This window comes from Emys orbicularis, chromosome 14 (assembly GCF_028017835.1).
Source record: "Emys orbicularis isolate rEmyOrb1 chromosome 14, rEmyOrb1.hap1, whole genome shotgun sequence".
Lineage (NCBI taxonomy): Eukaryota > Metazoa > Chordata > Testudines > Emydidae > Emys > Emys orbicularis.
This window is the reverse complement of record NC_088696.1, coordinates 34,719,719-34,739,315: the sequence shown is the minus strand read 5'-3', so window position 1 is coordinate 34,739,315 and position 19,597 is coordinate 34,719,719. Positions and strand designations below refer to the sequence as shown.

At 40.3% G+C, this 19,597-nt stretch overlaps 1 protein-coding gene across 1 annotated transcript in view; it reads right to left on the bottom strand.

Moving 5' to 3' along the window:
- The window catches only part of NECAB2 (N-terminal EF-hand calcium binding protein 2), a 310,753-nt gene that overhangs the window by 149,296 nt on the left and 141,860 nt on the right, over positions 1 to 19,597 (bottom strand). The window contains exon 4 of the mRNA XM_065416826.1: positions 6,678 to 6,703. Within this exon, the coding sequence (XP_065272898.1) occupies positions 6,678 to 6,703 (26 nt within the window). The remainder of the gene's footprint in view (positions 1 to 6,677; positions 6,704 to 19,597) is intronic.

Sequence of the window (19,597 nt, the reverse complement as noted above, 5' to 3'; positions counted from 1 at the left end):
CACATCTGTTACTGGTTTAGTGAAATCTAATTATAGAACATACCACCACAATTTGGGGTTTCTGCCCTTGTTTTCTGATAGTCTGCCCTGAGATAGTCACTCACAATGGGGAGCCACTCCAGACAGCGTGACACCTGTTAACCCTTTTCCCCCCCAGAAGAACAAACTCCTTGATTGCATGCTCAAGAAATGAGGGACTTGCACTTCACCTGCCATTTGCTTCTGCTATTGCAACCCTGAGCTTTTTATCATAAGAGGTGACAATTCATGTCAAGTTGGGTAGCGGGTTTGGGACTTGGGCATACATTCACCAGGGAGAGGGCTGGAACTATCCAATTAATTTAGAATTGATAGGCATCAAATGTGATGTTAATAGGTTTCACATAAAGTGCCATGCTGAGGCTGGATTTAAGCCTCAGTTATTTCACTGTAGTTAAAACAGACAATAGTTCTATGACAGATTTCAGCCCTGAAATCATTTCATGCATAAGTGGTGAACTCCTGAAATTAGACATATATAACAGAAACGATAACTTAAGTGCAGCATCCTCAACTACGCATGGCGTAAGTTTGACTCTAGGCACAAAGCTGACTAGTTTCCATGTAACTGGCATGAACTAGAATTAAAAGCAAAACCCGGTGCTAGTATCATTCCTCAGCATCAAAAAATGAAAATTAATATTGAAGTGACATTTCTGCAGAAGTTGGCTATAAATAAATCCCATGAGACAATTCCATTATTTAGCTTCTTCTGGCTTAATTAAAACTGCACATATCTGTCTGCAGCCCAAGAACATCTCCAAGTGGCTTGCGTGGCAGTGATTGGAATGATAGCAAAGTGACACAGTGATCTACAGCACCTCCATGCTCAACCAGAGATAAGCCAAACAGCTCATTTTCAGCAGCAGCAGCAGATTGTATTTTCACATGAGCTAGAAAAATAAATCACTCTAAGGAGTAGATATCAAAAGAAAAGATAAAGAAAATCCATTTCGTAGGTGGTCAAGTGAAAGCTCTCACGTGGTCCTTAAGTTCCACAGACAACAACAAAAAATCTACTGGTGGCAGGGGATAGCTCTAAATAATGTGTATACTGTGCTTGGTTTGAACTCATAATTGCAAGAGAATGTTTTTGAGAGCCCAAAGAAATAGAACGGTTTGTATCCAGGCTTGGAGTTACGCAGGACCGAATTTTGCCAGCAGGTATGAATTGCGTAGCCTTAGGTTTTATGTGTGATTAACTCGTGAGCAATGTAAATTACCTCTATTCTAAATGTTTCTGCTTATGAATTCACCATGCAAGTCAAGATCCATGGAGGTAACTCTCAATGGAAGGGTAGCCACAACAAAATAGGGACAGGCACATAAAATGGGAGGACTTCCCCCAAAGGGCCACACCACAGCACTGTCACTTGCCCTGCAGGAATTGTGGGTATATGTTAGAGCAGAACCTAAAGAATTCTTATTTTGCTAATCTGCATGCCTCTTTCCAGTTTTAAGGACAGATTTAAACACACTGGACTAGTGTGATCTTACCAAGACTTTATTTTATATATATATATATATATATATATATATATATATATATATATATATATATATATATATATACACGGTAGAATTGATATGCATCAAATGTGATGTTAATAGGTTTCACATAAAGTGCCATGCTGCAGATGAGTTTGTTAATTGTGACTGTAAGATTCCAGTATGCATTACATGCTGGAGCTGTTCTGATGTCAGAAGCTGTCTTCTAAGAAGCAGTTAAAATCCTGGAATACCTCTCTCTCCTCCAATATTTTGATCTTAAATTTGATCGCCAAAGGTACAATAATAGATTTCCTTATTTAGGAAAGTATAAATCACTGGTAGCACATGCCAAATATATTAAGGGTTTGTGATTCAATAACTTTTTTTTTAAATCAAGATTATTATTATTATTATTATTTTATAATTTGAAAAACATTTGTAATACATTGCTTGGTCTTTAGTGGGAATTACAGAAGTTGTGTTGAAAGCCACAGGAACAAAAATGGTAAGCACCAGTCATGGGGTCCATTATAAGTAAGGCTACAATTTAGTCATGGGTATTTTTAGTAAAAGTCATGGACAGGTCACGGGCAATAAACAAAAAGTCACGGCCAGTGACCTGTCCATGACTTTTACTAAAAATACCCTTAACTAAATCTTAGGTGCTGGAGGAGGGAGGGTGCTCCAGCAGATGCTGCTGCTCTGGGCAGGGGGTAGCCTGGGGCCTCGCTGCTGCTGCTCCAGGCGGGGGGTGGCTCAGGGCCCCACTGCCGCCGATGCTGCTGGGGAAGGGGAGGCAGCCCGGGTGGCCCTGGGGTCAGCCGCGCCAGCCGCTGCGGAAGTCACAGAGGTCCCAGAAAGTCATGGAATCCGTGACCCCTGTGACAGACTTGAAACCTTAATTATAAGATGTTCCCAATGTGCCTTTATAGGCCCCAATCCTGCGAACATCTTGCAGGACTGGGGCCATGATTTGTACATTGTCAACATGAGGTTATTATACTTTATTATTTTCTTACTATTCTCCTACTTTCATTTTTAAGTAGATTTTACTGGTAATTTTAGGTATTCAGTTTATTTGCATTATTCTACTTAATTCCTCCCACTGAAGTAAGTAGGAGCAATGACACATCCAGGATGTTCTGCTGATTCATCATTTCTCCTACTTCAGAATTAAGCTGGTCACCTCAGGGGTCAAGCAAAAAATGTTCTCTCTTATTTCATAGCTGTCCAGGGACATTATTCAGATGGGGGAGGAGGGGCCTGGGCTCAACAGCCCTGGGACACACTTCAGATTTATGTCCTATGTTCCTAGAGCTCATGCCTCAGTGCTTCAGTCAGCTATTGGCAGAGGTCAGGATGGGACTTTTTTCTCCCTCCAAATGTATCCTGGTAGGGTTGGTTTCTTTTATCTCCTTCCTCTGAGGCACCAGGAGATGGCCATGCCTGGAGATAGGACATTGTGGGGACAGGCCAGGGCTCCTACGTGGCTCTGAGCATTCTCTCTCTCAGATGCTTGCTCACATGCTCAAGGTCTAACTGATTGACACTGGGTTGGGAAAGAGAGTTTCCTCCCAAGTCTGATTGGCAGTGAGACCGGGGGGTTTTGCCTTCCTCGGCAGCATGTGGGTGGGGGTCACTTGCCAGGATTATCTGCATATATCTCACTTAATCATTTCCCTGCATTGTGGGGCTTCAGGCACCGGTGCATCTCAGTTCCTCCTATTCTCTGCCTGTGTCACAGTAATGCTGTGCTGTAGTTAAGAGCTCCACCTGGGAGCTTGCACACCTCTGGTATGAAACTGAGGCGGGGGGGGGGGATGCTCCCCCCCCACCCCCCAATCGGTGCCCTTGCAATGGAGTTATTCACAAGAGGAAATCCTATTGTACATTTTATATGGTTGTTCTTTCCCCACCCTCCTACTCCTTTAAAAACAGAATAATTTAAAACAAAATAATTGTTTCCAGTGAGTTAGACCAAGCATGGCCATCCAATGAACAAAGACTACACAAAACACAATCTAGTTGCAACATCATGATCTACCTGTATCTGAACAGGTAAGAACATTTTGTGTATTAATGTAGGACTTTGCAAAATAGCCCCAAACAGCCCCCTGCGACAGACAAATGAGATTTTATTTCTATTCATAAAATCTGCTCGTCAGTTTGCACAGCAAAATGCTGCAAAACGATCTTCATCAGAACCTATGTAACTACCCCCAAATAAACAGACACCTACAACTCTTTTTTCCAAGTAGCTTAATTACAGGGATCATTGATCAATCCCACATATACTCTTCATTCCCAGGTAATCTGATCTCACCCCGGACGACAGCTGTATAATTTTCTGTTTTATAGGGTTGTCAGAGAAAGGAAGGTCTCATCAAACAATGCTGCTTTACCTCTATTTTCAACCTAAGTGTATAATGTGATCTGCAGTTACTAGTTGAATGGGGTGGGAAACAAGGAAGACCAATTAAACAAGGAAGGTGGAGTGGAAAAACATGTAACTGGCAAATACAAGAGATTTTATTATAGACTCGATTTCTCATATGTCAGTTTCAATGAATGGGACCAACTAACTTCAGTGCAACTAGGAATTGGCTCAAAGTAAGTTAGGAAATAAAATCTGATTTATTGTCTTTAGTATGACTCCCCCTATTGAACTCCATGCCAGAATCATGGGTTTGTCTCAGTCTACCCCACTTTGCTAAATAACAAACCATGCCTGACAAGCAGCTCAGGGTTTTCCCCAAAGGTATCCTAGTCTGATTACAAGCATGGGATTGTTGACACAAAAAAGTTGCACCATTCTAATTTAAGGTGTGATTTTTAAACCGATTTAGTTTTAAACTGTTGCAAAAGGCTTTGCAGATACTGACTTCAGTTGAAGAGTGTCTTATTTAAATGTAGTACAAATGAATTAGGAAACCAAAATAAACCATTCTTCAACTGAAATTAGCACCCACCCAGCCTATTGCAATTTCTTCTGTCGACAAGGCCTGGCACTCTAATAAGGACAGACAAGTCTTTAATAATGTTCAAAATAAAAACTAACTTCCATAAGATCAGCACAAACCCACCGGAAAGCACCGCACTAATTGCCGGAGTCTGATTAGAGTCTAGATGCTGGATTTTTAACTACATAATTGCTGTCTTTGGAGCAGCGGTGGCTCCAGGCACCAGCACTCCAAGCGCGTGCCTGGGGCAGCAAGCTGCGGGGGGGCGCCCTGCCAGCAGGACTGGCTCCAGGGTTTTTGCTGCCCCAAGCAACGCAAAAAAAAAAAAAAAAAAAAAAAAAAAAAGCCGTGATCGTGATCTGCGGCAGCAATTCGATGGGAGGTCCTTCGCTCCGAGTGGGAGTGAGGGACCGTCTGCCGAATTGCCGCCGAATAACTGGACATGCCGCCCCTTTCCGGAGTGGCCGCCCCAAGCACCTGCTTGGCAAGCTGGTGCCTGGAGCCGGCCCTGCCTGCCAGTCGCTGCGAGGGCAGCAGTCAGGCAGCCTTCGGCGGCTTGCCTGCAGGAGGTCCGCCGGTCCCGCGGATTCTGCGGCAATTTGGCAGCGGGGACGCCAAATCCACGGGACCGGTGGACCTCCTGAAGGCATGCCGCTGAAGGCAGCCTGCCTGCCGTGCTTGGGGCGGCAAAAAAGCTAGAGCTTTTTTGGAGGGATCTGTGAACGCTATAATGGTAAAGCCACTGATGCATTGTGAAGGTTGTTTTATATGGATACTTTTTTAATGTAATTGTTCCTTTGTGCCATCTTGAAGGAGGTACAGGGAATGCAGCTGACAAGGTATTGTAAAACAAAAAAGCAATCTTCTTCTTCCATCTCCAGGCTGAACAGCAGAAAAAAATTCCTAACAGTGAGGGGTCTATTAGACTGTGGAATAATCTCCCCATGGGAAGTAGCAAAAGCCCCACTGCATGAGTCATTTAAAATCTAGACAAAGCACTTGAGAATTCACTGTAGGAAATAATCCTACTCGATTCTAGCTGGGGAGTTGGATAAAATGTCCGTATAGATATTTTCTACCTCTAATTTCGACGAACAGTGGGGGCCGCTCTGGTGATTATATGTACTGTAGGCTACCCGCTGTAAAACATTAAGCTTTGCCTAAAGACAAATATGTAATTGGTACTATAAAGTAATGCTGTTTTATTGAAGCCTGCAGATGAGGTAGTGCCTGAAACTAACCACATATTACTGAATGTTATCGGCTTATTTTTGGGTACAGTTCTGTGCTCATTAACTATATTTTAAAACTTTCCCAGCGTCATTGCTGAACAAGAAAGCCAGTACAATATGTTCTAAGAATGCACAGCTCAGGAACGGCAGGACGTTATACACAACCCCTGATTCCAGCTTATAAATGACATCTCCACTGCATAGGCTGATAGAGATTGTGGAATCCTGATCAACTAACATGAGGCTCTAGTGAGGAGAGTTGGGGGACATTTTATTATGCTATGATCAAAGAAGGGTGGCAGCAACCAATCCCTCTGCAGAGCCCAGATTCAGCCCTAAACCAATGTATTCGGCTACCTAACGTCTCCCTTTAGAGGACAAGGTCCGTCCAGTTGACTAGTGAGTTTGGAATGGCCCCAGCCCCTCCATTATTTGAGGCTCCATTGATACCTGAGGAACCAGTTTATCAAGAGCATCTGCAGAAATGGGAAACTGCATAGTGACGTAAACCACAAACTATGCTAAAGCACAAGGGCTAGGGAGAGTACTTATTTTCACTGGAAGGGATCCAAGATTGAAGTGAATATTGCTGTATGAAAGGTAGAGAGTGATTAAAAAGGGGGCATGATTAAGTATATTCCACCCCACCTCATGCCCTGCTCTTTAATTCACTTACTCCAAGATTTTAAAAACCTAAAGTTAATTCCCCTCATCACCCTGATTTCCAGAGATTGCCAACCACCCCATTTTTCCTACTGAAGTCAACAGAAAGGGCTGGTCCTGAGCATATTTGAATGCCATTATTTATTCATGAACTTCTCTTTAGTCCCCTGTTTTTTAAAAGGTTGGCCCTATTCTGTATTGGAGTGAAGTCTGTGTGAGCCTTGTTCAAAATAAAGTTAAGAAAAATCTACATTAAAATTTGCTTTTACTGAGATAGCGAAAGGGTACTTACCACACAGCTCCTTTGTATCCACATTGCTGTCAGATGGAAGATGCAAGTAAAGGGAGAAAGCAGAAAAACGAGTGTTTAATATAAAGGAAATATAAAGGACCTATGTAGATTTTTCCTAGGTTTTTATCACTAGAGATGGAAAAAATGCTCACAAACTTTGGGAAAGTTCTGATCCAGATCTCAACTTTATAGCTCAATCCCATCTCTGTTTAATACCCACACTTCTGATAAATCACCCTCCAGCTAGCTATTAACAGTCTTTCATGGTTTCAAGCCTTTAATAAGTTCTTACAGCAGAGCAGTGCCAGTGCCAGACATAATACAATCTGGATACACACAATTCAGGCTCAGTGGTGAGAGGTTCCTCAGCTGCCAAGTCTGGAAGGAGCTGTGACATTATTAATAATTATTATAAGCATTTATAAGGCACCCATTACCATCTCTGGGACTTTCTTCTCAATTTGAACTTTTGTGAGATTTGCCAGAGTGTGACTATATAAGCAGCTTCCCATTCTGGTCACGTTACTCCTCAAGCGCCCATTACAGGAATTCTTGCACCTTCTCAGATGGGATCCTAGACTACTGGATCATTCCTCCAGTCTGGTCTGGCAACTCCTATGTCCCAACTTGTTTAGCAACAACGGCTCTTAATGGATTTTAAAAAATAAAAATAAAAACCAATGGACACATTTCTAGTCTTACATTTTGTAAAACGTTCTTTTCATAAGAACGATGGTCCAGACTATCCATGTCCTGAATGCTTGAGGAAGCAAAGAGCCTCCTACCCCTTGTGCCCTGTGTAGAAGCCAGGTATAACTACAATCCTTGAGCTTACTGCACACGATGCAGCCCCCTAGGCATGCACATACTACATGTATGTAAACAGTGTGTGCACACATGTAGAGCACAAGATCAGGAATTAAAGTTTGCAACTAATCTATTTGTCATTCAAATCCCTCTACTATTGCAATCCCCATTTGAGACTTGAAAGGAATTTGAAACATTTTCTTAACAGAATTCTTCTTTATCAATCCATTTATATCCTGGAAAGCTATTTGCTTAACTGAATTCATTCTTGAGCTGCCCAACCTGTCGATGTAAGTGGAATATGGAGAAAGAGGTTTTTAAACACTTATTTCATTACTGGAGGTCTCTCTCAGTCTTATTGCCACCACCTACTAACTCTCTGGAAGTGCAGATGGTACCTTGTGCCCTGGGATGCCTTCAGTTAGAAGCAGCCATTGACAGATATGGCATTATAGTTTCAACATCAACTGCACAATGGAACCAAGAAAGGCATCCATCTCTGCCATGCATCTGGCACTTCCCACATGTCGCTCCCATTCTCTCAAAATTCTGTTTTTCCTTCACGGATTCTGGGAGACAAAAGGGGGTTCTGCTCTCCTGGCTGCTGGTAGGTTTCTCTTCTCAAACTCTCCTTTGGATCACTGATGTTTTCCCGTCTCTTTCCCCAACACCTTTTTAATCTCATACCAGCTGCTGTGGCCCTCCCTTCTCCCTGCTTTGAAGCTTTCCTGACCTTACCATTCACTGTAGTTCTTTTCTCCAGGTGTTTAAGTGCAGCTGTGACAGCTACTGTGACAGCCCTCTTTACAGGAGCACAGAGAGAACGGGAAAGGTCCCAAATATGTTTCCCACCTTGGTAATGATTTGGGGGGAGGGAGGGGGACTGAAGTTGTAAAAGCTTGGAAGGGGGTGTGGGAAGAAGAGAAAGGGAATCTTGATTCCGGCCACCCATCCCTGTTTTCTAGCTGTGTACGTGGAGATTTCTCCACAGAGTTGAATAGTTTACACCCAGAACACCCACCACTTCCCTTAGGAGACTATTTAACATTAGAACAAACTTCCTTAAGGAGTGCCCCTGAGCTCAGTCAACTAACCAAGAACCTTCCTGAAGAACAGCACAACCAAACTTGAATATGGTACTCAGGGGCAGCCCTAGACTAGCTGCCAGCAACTGGCGCCCTAGGCGAACCATGCAGTCGGCACCCCCCACCCCCAAACCCCAAGGGCAGATCTAGGCTGAGGTTTTTGGTAAACTGGGAAACAGTTTTGCCCCTTTTTTCTTTTCAATGTTTTTAAGCATTTTTTTTGTAAACAGAGGCTTAATTATTCGGTTTGTCCATCTGTCCAATCAATGTTTCTGAGATCAGATAAAATAGACACACACAATTTTCAAAATAGATTTGTACACCACAGCTAGATGATATTTCAGTCCGATTTCAAATAAAAATGCATTTAAAATGTTAATTATAATTTTTATTATTACAAATCCAAAATCATCCATTACACTATCCTGCTTTAACTGCCATTACCACCACATCCAATATAGAAAGAAATAAAAAAACTCTTCAATGAACTTTAACCTGTATTTACAAAACACTCCGAATAAAAAACACTCTGTGCTCTTAAAACATATCTTATCTTGCTTTAAGTTTTGAAAATTCAGTCACTAGTTCTTTTAGATCCCGTTTTCCAACTACTTCATACTCTATTGACACTGTGGCAAGTCCAACAAGTCTCTCTTGTACCACTGTTGATATGTTTTTATCAATTTTAACTTTGAGAAGCTACGTTCCCCACTAGCTACAGAAACTGGCAAAGTTAAAAGAATGTGTAGAACTCTAAAAATGTTTGGAAAACTGCGAGTTTATTTTCAAAAACAAACTTCAGTACTTCTTCAGGAGTGGAATGTTTCTTAAGTCGCCTTGAAAAGGCCTGAAGCTCACTACACAAATCTGTAGCATCAATGTCTTTTGAATTTTCGTGAGTCAATACCGACTCCAGTTTTATTCAAAATTCTCTTATCTGTTTTGCTGTTTTCTTTCGCAAGCTGTGAATATCATATAGAAAGCCAAATACTGACTCTAGCTGCTGCATCTGTTGAAATCTTTTGTCAACCGAGTGAATAGCAGTATCAAGGACTGCGAAGCAGAAATTCACTTTGAACCTTTGTTTTGGTTCTGAATGGGTGTGTCTCGTCCTTCATACAAAAACTGCTGTTTCTTTTGCCGAATGCGAACTGGCTCTGGTTCAAATTCTGTCAGAAAGTCTATTTCTTAAGCAAGCTTGAGAGAATCTACCAGTATTCTTTCGAACCCTTCATCATTTTTGAATTCCTCCAGAATATTTTTAGTTTGCTGCAGTTTTTGAATAGCAGAATTTATGTTCAAGTTCTTTTCCTGAAGCTGCTTACTAGTGAGGTTAATCTCGAAAAGGATATTGTACCACAAAATGAGTGAAGTCACAAATTTGAACTTAGAAAGGCGATTTGCAAGAGCTTCTGCATCTGAATGTGCTGTATTGCCAGATGATCCAGTAAAGGTAGTATCATCAGAAATTTCAATTAGAGCATCATACATGTTTCCAAGTTCATAGCGAAGAGGCTTCAAAGCATCAATGCGACTCTCCCATCTTGTCTGACTAAGTGGTTTCAGTTAGAGAATTCACATGGCGAGTCAGAATCTCCCAACGGCATGTTGAGCCTGAGAAAAACACATAAACACGTTGCACCGGTTCAAAGAAACTGCTTGCCTCCAACCAGCATCTAGCAGCATCATTGACAACCAAATTCAGAGAATGCGCACTGCAAGGAACGAAAAAGGCCGTAGGATTGATTTCCATCATTCTCCTTTGCATACCATTGTCTTTACCCTTCATATTACTCCCATTATCATAGTCTTGGCTACGTAAGTTTTCAACAGATAATGACATTGTTTCAAGCTCTTGTAGAATAGTTTCAGTCATAAATGCTCCAGATATCTCCTTCAGTGGTACAAAACCCCAAAAATGTTCCTTTATGAGCACTTCAACATTATCTTCATCTGCAGACTTTTCCATATCCACAAAACGAATGATCATCGTCATTTGTTCAACATAACTCACATCCGGTGTACAGTCCAGTATTATTGAAAAGTATTTTGCAGAATAGGCAACTTCTACAATTTTCTTTTTAATGGCATTTGCTAGGATTTGAATAAGTTCATTCTGCATATTTTTTCCTAAGCAATGAACCTGTGTTTCATGATCAGTTATTTTACGCAGATGCTCCTTCATGACTGGATCAAACAAAGCTAGGTATTCAACAAATTTTTAAAAGTTTCCATTACCTGGAGTGTATAATTTTTTCATTTCTATCGTGGCCGCGGAATGCTAAATTTTGCCCACCAAGAACTCTCACTAAAGCAATCAGACGCACTAATATTTGTTGCCAATATTCTTCTTTTTCCTTGATCATACGTACATTTTCTTCATCGATAGTTTTTCCTTTTTCAACCGCAATTCAAGTTCTTTCCAATTTTGAAAAGATTCCAAATGTTCTGTACTTCTTTCATGTGAAGAGAGAATTGAAGATCTGTTTTTCCAGTCCTTCGAACCATTTTCAGTAAGTGATGTACCAATTGCTTGATTGCTAAACAACTTGCAGCAAAAGCAAAACAGTCTCCTTCAACACTGAATATTGTAACCAGTTTCGATGAATTTCTTCCCCATTAATGAGTTTCCTCTTGTAATGCTGAGCAGAGAATTTTCTTTTATTTCCATCCCTAGGGAAGGGAAATTCATGAACTTGTTCGGGTCCATGTTCCACGAGAATTTGCCGCACACTGTCATCACATCTGGGCCATGAAGCTGGGTCCCCATACTGTAACTTGTTTGTAACTTCCTCATCCATTCTTCCTTCTACTTCATTTACTTCAATTTCTGCATGTGTCTCTGAAGGTGAATAAATTTTCTCCACTTCCATATCAGTCTGATGCTGTGAGCTGCCCTCATCTAGAAGTAAGTTTCCATCATCTTGAGTTTCCAAACTGCTTTTTTGTGGATGTGAGCTTCCCTCATCTCAAAGTAATATACCTTCATCTTGACGTTCCAAACTGCTTCCATGCGGATGTGAGCTACCCTCCTCTCCAAGTAAAATTCCTGCATCTGGATGCTGTGAACTGCTTCCATCTTTATTTGGATTAAAGAGAAGATATTTCAGGAAGGATCCCTGCTGTTTTGCTTGTCCTTTTCCTTCTCAGCCTTTCATTTATGATACTCAGCTCCTGAGGGTTTTCTTTTTCCTCTTTCTGCCATGGGGCATTTGAATATTGTTATGTACTGTGCTCCCGACTGCAAGCATTATAGCATTAAGGATGGCTGACACATCCACCACATGGTTGGTGATTTAAACCACATTGCAGCCATCCCAACACGTCTTTTCACTGCTTAAAGGTTCAATGATTAGTAACATATACTCACTTACCTATGGAAACAGTTAGTTACAGCATTTACACGGAAACAAAATGACCTTTTTCGACGTTATAACCTGACACCAGTCGTTTGGAAAGTAATCCCCTTCCTCACGGTTACCTGCTTGGAGTGTGACATCATCACTTTCATAGTCTATTAAGGGTTAACTCTGTTCCTTTTCTTTTATGGACCTTATTTATTACAATTTCCAGCTATGCGACCTTGATGTATATTCGAGTTAGGTGTCACTAGTATTGCAGCTCTTGCCGCTGGCGGATGTGTTTCATTGTGGCTGAGTTATTGGCTTATCAAAATTGCGGAGTGGGTCATCTTGATCCTACGTCGCAAATTGAACTTTTTTTTTTTGCTAAAATATTATTTATTTTTGCAGTAAATAAAAGATTTGACATATTAATAAATTCTCAGAAATGTAGAGAAATGAATTATAATTCATATCCCCTCCGTACACGCCTGGGAATTGAAATAATGACATCTTTGTTATTTTATTTGTATTTTTTTCATCTTTTTCATTTTTTTCTTCATTTTATTTTTTTTTAATTTGATTTTTTCCAACGAATTTGGTGCCCCATTTAAGTTGGCACCCTAGGCAACCGCCTAGTTCGCCTATATGGACGGGCTGCCCCGATTGTACTTAGCCCTCAGCCAACAACTTCTGACTAGAATGGGTGGAAATTGTTCAAACAGCTTTTTCATCAAAAATAACCTTTCAAGCTGGCAATTTTTTACAAAAATTTGATGACATTGAGAACAGATAATTTGTGGGGGAAAATAAAAAAGGCAAACAATTAACCAAAAACATTTTGTAAATGGTTACTGATTTTTTTGTTTGTTTGTTTGTTTACCAGAAACTCGGTTTAAACACAATAAAAATGGGATAAAAGTTTTGAGTTGTTGTTTTTTTGAAGGCACAACTTTTTTTTTGAAAAACAGTGGGTTTATTTTGAACACTTTAAAATTTCAGTTGTCACAAAAATAGGTTCCTATTTTTCAATCAGCTCTACTTAATATAAAAAATTGTGTTTTGTTGTTTTAATTTAGGGGAGTGGAAAACAAAATACAGACCTCTGCACCTGTTACAGTAAGTTGAATCTAAAGTTACTGCTTTTTGAAGTCCCTGTTTTTATCTTGAAATTATAAAAGGCTATATTGATTTTGTCCTCTATCATGTCAGGGTCATCAACTGTGTCAGATCTTATTGAAAATGATGTTAAAGTCTTAATAAACTAGCTGACCTTTTAATAGTAAAGACCAAATGGATTATAGCCAAAGATATACCAGTTCTCCTCCGTGGCTGAGTAGGTTCAGTTTTCCAGATTGGATTTTCCCACCATATATCCTTGCTCTGTGTTTTGCTTTGTAGATACATACAGAAGGATTAAGCTGTACTAACTCTTAACTATACATTGAAGTCAATGTCATTCTTAGATTTCACTTTAAACTATGACTCTTTTTCTCTCCACATGTCATGTACGGCCCCCACTTGCCATCTTTTTCTGATTTTCTCTCCCATTGGCAGTTTTTTGTTTCCTGTCTTTGGATTCCGTCTACCTAATAAACAGTGAGAGACACAAATCTCTTATTCAGCCACATACATGAACAAGGTAACCACTGAAGAATCAGAACTTTCTGTGCTTGGTGTGACAAAAAAATCCTCAGTCAGTTCTTTCGCATCCTTGGTGCTACTTTCAATGGTACATTCAAATATACTCTCTGAATAGTAGGAACAGGCTGCTTCTCCTTTCTATATGTTCATAAACAAAGTGATTTCAATTAATGCAAATAATACTATATTAACTCTTATTTTAACCATTTTAAGCATATGCTCCTACATAACAATATATTTTTTTTAAAAGTGTTTTTTTATTTTATAAAGAATTGTCTCCAGACTCAGCCCTGGTGCTCAAATACAGATCTTTATGGGTGAATTATAAAAATTATAAACCCCATCCAAAGGTGCTTGCAGTAGGGTGACCAGATAACAAGTGTGAAAAATCCGGACAGGGGGAGGGGGGTAATAGGAGCCCATATAAAAAAAAGCCCCAAATATCAGGACTGTCCCTATAAAATCGGGACATCTGGTCACCCTAGCTTGCGATGAAGATATTGACATCACCTTAGTCTAGAGTCATGAAGGGCATATGAGCCTTTTTTTTTCTTTTTGGTAAGTTGAATCTCAGCCAAGGCATCTTGCTGTGTATGTCCCGAGAAGACACATTTTGGATAATCTCTTCAAGGAGATTTCATTTATCATCAGCCAAGTGAGCAACTAGTCTGTTTCCATCTTCCCTCGAATCCTGTAATATTTTTAGCACAGTTTTTGGTCCCGATAACCGCTCTGGGCAGCAGAGAGAGATTAACTTCTATTTTCTTGCTGAACAGATTTATGGAAACCTTTTGAGCCCCTGTTTATTACTGGGATTAAAAATGGTTCTTCTGCTAAAAAGTTGTCACTTTATCTTAATTCCTTCTGAAATTTATCATCTCTCCTGAACTCTGAGACTAGTTCACTGAATCCTAGAAAATTTCCAGGGCTACGGGGAGTTAATTTCCATGAACTCATTTTATTTTCTCATTAAAAAAATGCCATTCAAATGCTAAACATGCAGACGTGAGGCTTTGTTTGCATGGTCTAGCCTACTTTAGAGAGAATAGTCCAAAGTACTTATGTAGCAAGTAATTGCTTAATTGGAGTCTTAACAATTCGCTTGGAGAAAAAAACTCAGATAGAAAATAGGAGAATCCTTTTAGTGGAGAAATAATTCAAAAGGGATGTAGCAAGTGTGGCTCTTGTCTACTGAAAGCTCACCAGCGCGGGCTAGATGATGCAGTGAGTTAATTAAATAGTCTTTCACCTCTGGAGCTCTGCTTGCTGAAGGGACAACTGTAATATTTGGGGGAGAAAGCCCCTTACTTAGGAAAGTACTTTCCTAACAGGGGTAAGTAAGGATCAGCCCTGTGTAAGTGACTTAGGAGCCTAAGTCACAATGGGACTTAAGCTCCTAAGTCACTTCTGAAAATGGAATTTAGATGTTTTTGAAAATTACACCCTGAGTTTCATCCTGGATCTAAGCCAATGGTTGTCCCCAGCATGCAGTACCATGCAATTTTTTCTGCCTAACTCTCAGTATCAAATCCAATACGAGGGGTAATATTTCTCTCTTGGGAAAACCCTCCATCTGCCTTCTTTAGTCTTGGTCCAAATGGTATTCGTGCACTGACTGCAGAATGCTTTTCAATAAATGCCAGAATTAAGTATTATGTAAGAGATTAACAATGAAGTAACACCTCAATTATAATTAGCTTGTGGTAACACCCAATCAGTGTGACGTGCTTTCCAAACCGAGTGGTGGACACACTCCTTAACCCCCCAAAGATCAAACCATCTTTTACCAAAAAGGAAACCTACTAGCCTCAGGAACAGAGCCAATTATTTTACTGACTCCTAATAGCATAAGCTATGTCAGAAGTGGTCTAACCATGTGTTTCTGATCTTTGATGTTCATGTGCATATCAACACACTGAACAGATCCCCCTGGAAACAAGACACCCAATGACAGGAAATACTGATGGACCAACTTCAAAAGGTTCCAGGTTCAGATGAGCACCTAAAAATTCAGAGGCTCACCCAAATGTTTTAGAGCAGCAAACAGACTGGAAATCTAGCAAGAGTGGGCTCTCTTGAGATGTTTATTCTTATTATCTTTGACTAGGCCAGAAAGGACTCTCACCATTTCATTTCCCCTATAAGTCCCTACAGAGAGGGGTGTGAAAATGAAAAGTTAGCAGCAGCTTTTCCATTCCTCAAAAGATCAGTTAAGCTCAGGTTCGTTCTTATTTTATCTGAATAGGTTGGGGCACTCCTGGTCTTATGTAGATTTCTTAATAAAATCTTTCAAACACAGATTAATAATATCACCATACAGCTTGTGAAATCAACTGATTCTCTAACATGCATGTGCAATAGTTAATTTCACATCACCCACACAGCACATAAATAGTATTTTTCAACTACTAGTTAGGATTTAAAATATATACTTAAGCATGCATAGTATTTGCAATTTAAGCAAGGTGTTACTAACAGGCCTTTAATTTTTGTATACCCCAACACTTTTGTATTCTCATATTCAACCTTAATATTGTAAAAATAGTTTCATCCTGAAGGGTCTCAACGTGCATGGCAAGGCATATCCTGAATAATCACTGAAATGTAACCACTTCTGGGGTGGAATATTAACACCTAGCAGGAACAGTGAATAGTATAGTATATCAACAAACAGCAGCTGGAAGTTATTTAGGGAGAATGTAATGACCTTAATGTTTTATTAAGCCAATGTTGATACCCCAGAGCCTGTGAAAAATGAGTGTTCAGGATCCGGGTTTTAAATCTCATAGGAGAGATGGCACCTCCAACAGTGCAGAACCTCCTAGCACCATGCTGGGGAAGTGATGATTTGGCGAGAAGGTTGCTACCACTGAACCACCCACTGATTTCCTTCAGCACTACGGGCTTCCCTTGGAGGTCTCCCATCCGAGCACAGATCAGGCCCAACCTTGCTAAGCTACTGAGATCTAACAAGAACATAGTTGCAGAATCAGGATTTTAAACATTGAACATAAGGAAGGACAATTCCTCCACTCAACCTCATCACCCAAAAGGCTCAAAAAATCCCATCGAAAGTTCCATTCTCATTTTTATGGGGGGAAAAACTTTAAGGTTTATCAGACTATCTCTTAGCTTGTCTGAGAATCTGCTTATAACACTGCTCTACAGCCAAAATGCTTCTGAAATAAATGTAGTCAAACTTTACTAATTCTGGGTCACTGAGAACAAAAATGATGCTTAAAATTGTTGATTGGCTCTAGTTTGCAAGATATGCTATTGGGTCAGTATATACGACCCTTGACTTGGGAATGGCGGAGGATAAGTGAGTTATAAAGGGAAGGGATCTCAATTTAAACCAGAAATGACTAAAATACATCTTTGACTGGATCTATGAATAAATCTATGACTGGGTTTGGACAGTACTTGCTTTTTAGGCAAAACAATGAATGATGCAATCTGAAGCTGGTATTGCATCATACATGATATGAATTGCATCATGTTATTCCTAGAAGTCATGGATGATGCAATCATAACGAAGCTTACATCACTCTGCTGAACAAATTGCCCTATATCAGCTCTAGAAATCATACAGTGTCGTGCTCTCTTATTTGTCAGTGTTTGATTTTGCAAAGGGACACATTTCTGTTTAGCCAAAGTGAGCAGAGATGCCTCATACTTGTGTGAACAGTGCAGATAACTTCTGCTATGTTTGTGGTGAAGTGACTTTTGCATCACAAAAGCGCAGTATAACCACTATGGTTAAGAAAACCTATCACCTTTATTTTGGCTGCAAAATTGGAGATCAGGACAAGAGGTGGGCCCCACACATATGCTGCAACACTTGTGCAACAAATCTTCGCCAGTGGTTGAACAGGAAAAGGAAAAGGAAATCTATGCCTTTTGCAGTGCCAACGATTTGGAGAGAGCCAACAGATCATACCAGCAATTGTTACTTCTGCATGGTGCCTCCAGTTGGGAAAGGTGTGTCAAAAAAGAAAAAGTGGACTTTGCATTATCCAAACATTCCATCAGCTATACGCCCAGTACCCCACGGAGAAGGACTGCCAGTTCCTGATGCACCAGAATCATTCTCACTTGAGGAAGAGGAAGAGGATGAAACTTCTGGTCCTGAACCATCAATGTCACAGAACCCACATTTTCTCCCATCCTCCTCCTCTGAACCACACCTCATAACACAAGGTGAACTGAATGACCTTGTCAGGGATTTGGAACTACCCAAGAGTAAGGCAGAGCTGATGGGCTCCAGACTACAGCAGTGGAATCTCCTGGCAGGTGATGTTAGGGTTTCCATGTTCCGTGACCGTCAAAAGGATCTTGTCCCATTCTTCTTCATGGAAGGTGATCTTGTAGCCTGCAACAACATCGATGGTGTGATGGCAGCCCTCAACATGGTTCACGATCCAGATGAGTGGAGACTGTTCATTGATTCATCGAAGACGAGTCTTAAAGCTGTTTTACTGCATAATGACAATGTTTTGCCATCAATTCCAGTTGGTCATGCAGTCCATATGAAGGAAACCTATGACAACATGAAACAACTTTTGAGGTGCATAAACTATGACCAACATCAGTGGCAGCTTTGTGGCGATTTGAAGGTTGTTGCTCTCTTGCTTGGTCTGCAGACTGGATACACAAAGTACTGCTGTTTTCTCTGCAAATGGGATAGTCGTGCAAGAGATTCCCACTACATCAAGAAAGATTGGCCACTCCGACAGTCATTGGAGCCTGGGAGGAAAAGTGTTCAGCATCCACCAATTGTTGAATCAAGGAAGATTTTGTTACCACCCTTACACATCAAGCTGTGTCTGATGAAGAACTTTGTCAAGGCCATTGACAAAACACAAGCAGCTTTCAAGTACCTCCGTGGAAAATTTCCAAGGTTAAGTGAAGCTAAGATAAAGGAAGGTGTCTTTGTTGGTCCTCAGATTCGTGAACTTCTTCGAGATGATGCATTTGACCATGCACTGCGTGGCAAGGAAAAGACGGCATGGAAAGCTTTCCAGTTAGTGGCAATACATTTTCTCGGAAACAACAAGGCAGACAACTACAGGTTGTTGGTGGAAAACCTCCTCAAGGCATACAAAAGCCTTGGTTGCAACATGTCACTAAAGATACATTTTTTGCACTCTCATCTAGATTTTTTTCCACCGAACTGCGGAGCAGTGAGCGACAAGCACGGCGAGCGATTTCACCAGGACATTGCAACAATGGAGAAACGCTATCAGGGCAAATGGAGCCCATCAATGCTTGCAGACTATTGCTGGACAGTGACAAGAGATGCTCCATTTAATGAATACAAGAGACAAGTCAAGAAGCGCCGAGTAGACACTGAATAGGACTAAACTATGTACAGAATAGTTTTTTGCCTTTTCTTTCATAATAAATTTTATTTATATAACCCTTTTGCTGATTTTTAAAGTGTTACATAAACAGGACAGGTGAAATATTATCATGTAAAGCAACCATAAACACATGAAAAGACCTAGGTTTACAATTTATGATTAAAACTCTACTATCTACACAATATACATAGGCATAAAATGTAAAAACTTAAATATCTTAGAAACAGTAGCCAATCAGTTGTTTTAATTGTCATATTTGAATTCAGCACATCAAAATACATAATAGCACATTTTATCTCTGAAGCAGACAACTTCTCAAAAATTGTAGACCAGTGTAATTTTAACCATATTCCCATTAATAACATATTTAATTAAAGCATTTATTGAAGTCATAACACAGGCTTAATGAGAAAAATATAATAACGTTCGTGTAGAACTTGGTAAGAAGACATTATTAATACTGGAGTATTACACAGCTCTCCTCCTTAGTGTAGCTTTCACCTAGTTGATTTTTCTCTACAGGGAACACTTCCCGTTTATCTAGGCGAAGTGCAAACCACAATAAAGAAAGTGATCTTTCAAACCTTTTAAGAGTCAAGCTTTCTTGTATAACTTGTGTAATTGTGACTTCCCCCATCCAGTGAAGTTAGCGTCCAAGGCATTCTCCATTAATCTCTCTC